At 33.1% G+C, this 4,798-nt stretch overlaps 1 protein-coding gene across 1 annotated transcript; it reads right to left on the reverse strand.

Annotated features, from left to right (window-relative positions):
* Nucleotides 1–541: 541 nt before the first annotated feature.
* LOC104102244 (glycine-rich RNA-binding protein 2, mitochondrial-like) lies at nucleotides 542–3,283 on the reverse strand. Its single transcript, XM_009609910.4, has 5 exons — nucleotides 3,157–3,283; nucleotides 1,808–1,967; nucleotides 1,645–1,713; nucleotides 990–1,096; nucleotides 542–813 (listed from the first exon to the last, which is right to left on the reverse strand). Exons 2-5 carry the CDS (start codon nucleotides 1,941–1,943, stop codon nucleotides 685–687), a joined length of 441 nt encoding a protein of 146 aa, XP_009608205.1. The 5' UTR covers nucleotides 1,944–1,967; nucleotides 3,157–3,283; the 3' UTR covers nucleotides 542–684.
* Between the last annotated feature and the right edge of the window lie 1,515 nt (nucleotides 3,284–4,798).

Below are 4,798 nucleotides of genomic sequence, written 5' to 3' on the forward strand. Positions count from 1 at the left end.
TAGTTTTGTTTTTGTGGGTAACTGTGTCATTCACCCTAAATTTAGTTAAGTTTTTGATTGGTCCTAAATCATATTTTCGGTAGAAATGACATCATGTAGCCACTATAAATAGTGGCTATTTAGGAATTAGCCATGTATCCTGAATTTTAATTTTTCAGGACATAAATATCCTGAAATAAAGAGCTTTAGTTTAAAATTTCAGAACAAAATAAGTATTTGACTAATTCCTATATAAAAGTCTCACGAATGATTGTTTGTACATTTCACCCTTTTTTTGTTGGGTTGATTTTTGTTCTTGCCTTTCCCTTTTATTATGTTTTTATCCATTGATTACTAGAAAAGATAGCACTAACTTGAATTCAGCACCTATCATCACATTTTGGCAAAACTGCTTCCAAAAATTGCCTCTTTTTGTTTTTGGGTACCATTTTCTAACCATATGTATCCTAGGAGCCTTTTAGTGAAATGATACCTATCTCCAAGCTAAAAGGGTTATGTTTACAGTAAAGTTATAAATAACCAGAAGACAGAAGCAGTCAAATATCATATGTAAAAACTTAATATAGAAGCATATATGAAAAGCTAAACAGAAATCATTCAATACAAAATCTCGTTAATTCCTATCTCCTACCCTACGAAAATTTGCCAATGCCTGTATAGACAATTGAGCAACAACAAGAACAATTAGAATCCGTCGTTTCCTCTAGATCCACCATAGCCACCGCCATATCCGCCACCACCAGAACCAAAACCACCGCTGCGTGGAGCTCTCTCTTGGGCAAGACTGACGCGGATGTTCCTCCCGTTGAGTTCCTGCAGGGATCATAATGTGACACCAGCCAAGAATAATCAAGTAAATTGGATTATAAGCATGTCCTAATATGTGCATCCATACCAAAGGCACCTACATTTGATAAAAGCATAAATGGAGGGTGGAAATTCCACTTGCATATTGAACGGTCTCGTGTGTTAAGAGAACAAAGTTTTACCTGTCCATCCATTGCTGTCATAGCTTCCTTTGCAGATTCACCATCTGTAAAGTTCACGAATCCAAAACCCCTCGATCTCCCAGTATCTCTATCGGTGATGACCTTAGCTGTGCCACAATCACAGGATTCGAGTGTTTAATACACAGGCATAATTCAAAGCAGCAAAAACCAATAACAGGTTAGACGAAAGGGGGTTGGGGGTGCAGTATGTCAGAAGCGGAAATGCTAGTGCCACTACAATGTTAACTAATCCAACCCCCCACCCTCCACCCATCCCCCCAAAATAACGTAAACAAGGGAGATGAAACATATGTTAACATGTGGCTAACATATGTTAACACTACAGAAGGATTTACACCAGGTTTTAAAAGAACCAAACTGAGGAAGATACAGGGGAAAAAAATGAAATACTGAAATTGAACAAAGTTGACCAACATCCAAATATAGATATCAACGGATAAGCAATAGCCTAGTTAGCAAGAGGAACACAAACAGGAAAATGTCAGTATCCTTCACGAAAACTACCAGACACAACTAGGACGATATACTATGCTTCACGACAAAGACAAACATATTCTTCATCCGACTTGCTTTTCATCGTACAAAAATGATTGAAATTAAATAATAGCCAGACTCGAGATAGCTCGGAACTCACAATCGACAACATCACCAAAGCTGGTGAAGGCATCCTTCAGAGATTGATCATCAGTTCCATATGAAAGACCTATAAAGTGTAGGAAACAATAAACAAAATTACAAGTTGCAGAGTGTTATAAACTGAAAAAATAAAATGATTTTTCAGACTACTAGTCACATACCCCCAATGAAAAGCTTCGTTGACATGCAACGCATGGCATTAAGCATTGAAATAGCTGGTGCTTGTGCATTCAATGCATTTCCGGTTGTAGAAATGCTCTGCCTCAAAAGACCACTAAGTTTGTTGCAGAAAGCCATTTGTGCAGATAGCGTCAGATATATCTATACGAATATTACAAACAGGTTAGGCAAATTCATCTGTTAAAACATCAAAATCTTTCATTTGACAAGTAAATTCACTAGGAAGATTAACAAAGCTGAAAAGCTAAACAAAAGTAGTACCACATATCAACAAACACATTTTGCTGCAGAAACTCAATAGCAAGAACAACACAATTCATTTTCTGTAAATAATATGTGTTATTCAGAGCGGTGCAGTTACCAATTGTGTTGGTATTTCTATTCGAATAATTGTGTTGGTAAATATATACAGTTATGCTATAAACAACTATTTATTCTATAAGTAAACTCAATAGGTAGAACAACACGACTAAACGATGCAAATTTCATTCAGTTAGCTGCATACTCGAGAAAATATATAGTGCCAAAAATCAACAAACACATTTTATAAAAACCTATAAGCTCTTTAGGTCCCCCTTTTCCCCTTCATTCTTTGTCCCCTTGGGAGTGTTACTAAATATCAGACCTCATGTCTACATACACTACACAAAAATTACATTTCTGGCCAAATATTATAGCTTAGGTCACAATCATGTTGGTTAATATATAAAATAACCTCAGCCAAAGCTAACTAGCTAATCATTCACCAACACTCAGTACTTTTCTACAGCAAATTAAAAAATAAAGACCACTTTCAAGAATCTTTATTTCAAAACAGAAATATCATCAAACATTTCTAACTCTACTTTCTTCACTAAACATATAAAAGGGTCTTGCAAAAATTACTCAATTACACAACTTTGACAAATAAATACACTCATACATACAACAAAAAAACCACAAATAACAACAATATGATACTAATCACAAGGGCAAGGCAATATCTGAGTAAAAAATTCGCATTATAAACTGAACATAAAACCATCAGAACTCAAAGACATTACAAGGTCCTATATATTAACCTAGGTTGCTCGGACTCTCCGAAAATATTGCTCGGACTCTCCGAAAATATTGTTAAGTGCGTGTCGGATCCTCCAAAAGTAGCACAATTTTTAAAAATCCGACATGAGTGCAGCAACATTTTGAAAAGTCCGCGCAATATAGAACATCAAGAACCATAACAAAATAGACAATATTAATCACACAACCATAAGTTCTTGAACAAACAAATAAAAAGGGGTATAAAATCACAAGAATGATAATAAAAATCACAAAAAGAAAATGAAAAAACCTGATATAAACAAAGTTTCAGGGTTTAAGAGGCAAGAAAATGAGAAGCGGCTAGGTCTTCGTATGGTTTAAGAAAAGGGTATATATAAGTACAGTCCCTTTCTACTTTTTCAGAGTGAAAAATATAGTCAGGAACTCAAGAGTAATATTACTGCTTAGAGGTGTTGTACCTTGTTTTTTTATGAGGGTCCTTTTGGAATTAATGTACAACATTGATTTGGTCTTGCCTCGATTTTATTAATGTATATCATGTATGTTCTTGCCACGTTTTGTTCGTAATATATATATATATATATATTAGAAAAACTCTGTTAACAAGTTTCTAACAATTGAATTGAATAAGTCACTAACACTAAGATTAATGATTTTTTTTTGTTTTAGATTGTATGAATTACACCAAGAAAAATATTTGAGAGAATTAAAAGGAAGACATTTAGGGCCCGTTTGGACATACAATTTGGTTGAAGATTTTTCCCAAAAAATTTCGTTTTTTTCCGAAATCAGCGTTTGTGCATAAAATTTTCAATTTTCACTTGAAGATGCATTTTGAAAAACTGCAAAAAACTGTTTTTCAAAATTTTCACTCAAATCACTCACAAAACTTCAAAAACAACCCTAACTGAAATTTATGTCCAAACACAACTCTAAATTTCAAATACCATTTTTACTTGAAAAATATTTTCACCATTTTTTTTTGAATTTTACAATTCTTAGGTCCAAACGCCTACTTAGAACTCACTTGATTTTCGTATTAGATTTGTTTAACCTTTTTAGAAAAGTTTCAACTTCCACAAACTTTCTTAGAAAAGTTCTAATTTTTATAATCTTTTTTAGCTTCCATTTTAAGTATCTTTTTGATTAATATTAACTCAATAACTCGCCAAGAGCTACTAAGGCCTCATTTGGTCTGAGAACAAGTTATACTGGAATTAATTATGTTGGTATTAGTTATCTTGAGATTATTTCTTATTGATTGTTTGATATGTTGTATAAATATTGAGATTGTCAATTTTACTATTTTATCCTAAAATAACTTATCCTGAGATTACTATTCCACTTTGTTTTTCCATCGTACCAAACGACCTCTTAGTGGAAAGTTAAATTAGCCTTATCTTATTTCTTTCGAAAAACTACACTTATTATAGTTAGTAACTATTTTTTATGGTTTTGTGTCATGTAGATGGAAAAGGGTCTCTTTTAGGCATATTGAGTTTTGCATACGAATTAAGTTCGTGATACACTTTGCCCTCGTACCACATGAACTTGAGTAACAATGTTTCACCTACCAACTGATTGAATGGAAAGATACTTAACCTGAAAGGTAATATAACAGATGTAGTCATGTAGATAACAGATTTAGCAGATAAATAGCATATGAAACTTATCAAGTAAAACAAGACAAGAAAAACCATGCAGATTTCATGGCACCCTAAGTTCTATGATAAGACATGCTATATTAGCCCCTCAAAGAAAAAAGAAAAAAATATAAGACCATTATAAATAAAATTTTATTTATGGTGAATATATATATTTTAGAGAGATTTTAGGGTTTGTTATTTGGTTGCTAAGTCACTTTTCTATATAAATAGAGGGGTTCTATTCCATTGTAAATCATCTCAAATCAATACGAATCCTTTCTTTCT

The sequence above is a fragment of the Nicotiana tomentosiformis genome, chromosome 9, assembly GCF_000390325.3.
Source record: "Nicotiana tomentosiformis chromosome 9, ASM39032v3, whole genome shotgun sequence".
Lineage (NCBI taxonomy): Eukaryota > Viridiplantae > Streptophyta > Magnoliopsida > Solanales > Solanaceae > Nicotiana > Nicotiana tomentosiformis.

Bases quoted from the DNA above. Each gene is read 5' to 3' on its own strand.
- LOC104102244 (XM_009609910.4), bottom strand. From the start codon at position 1,943: ATGGCTTTCTGCAACAAACTTAGTGGTCTTTTGAGGCAGAGCATTTCT. The intron at 1,097-1,644 runs GTGAGTTCCGAG...ATTGTGGCACAG, and splicing joins CTTTGGTGATGTTGTCGATT to CTAAGGTCATCACCGATAGA. The intron at 814-989 runs GTAAAACTTTGT...TGATCCCTGCAG, and splicing joins TGACAGCAATGGATGGACAG to GAACTCAACGGGAGGAACAT.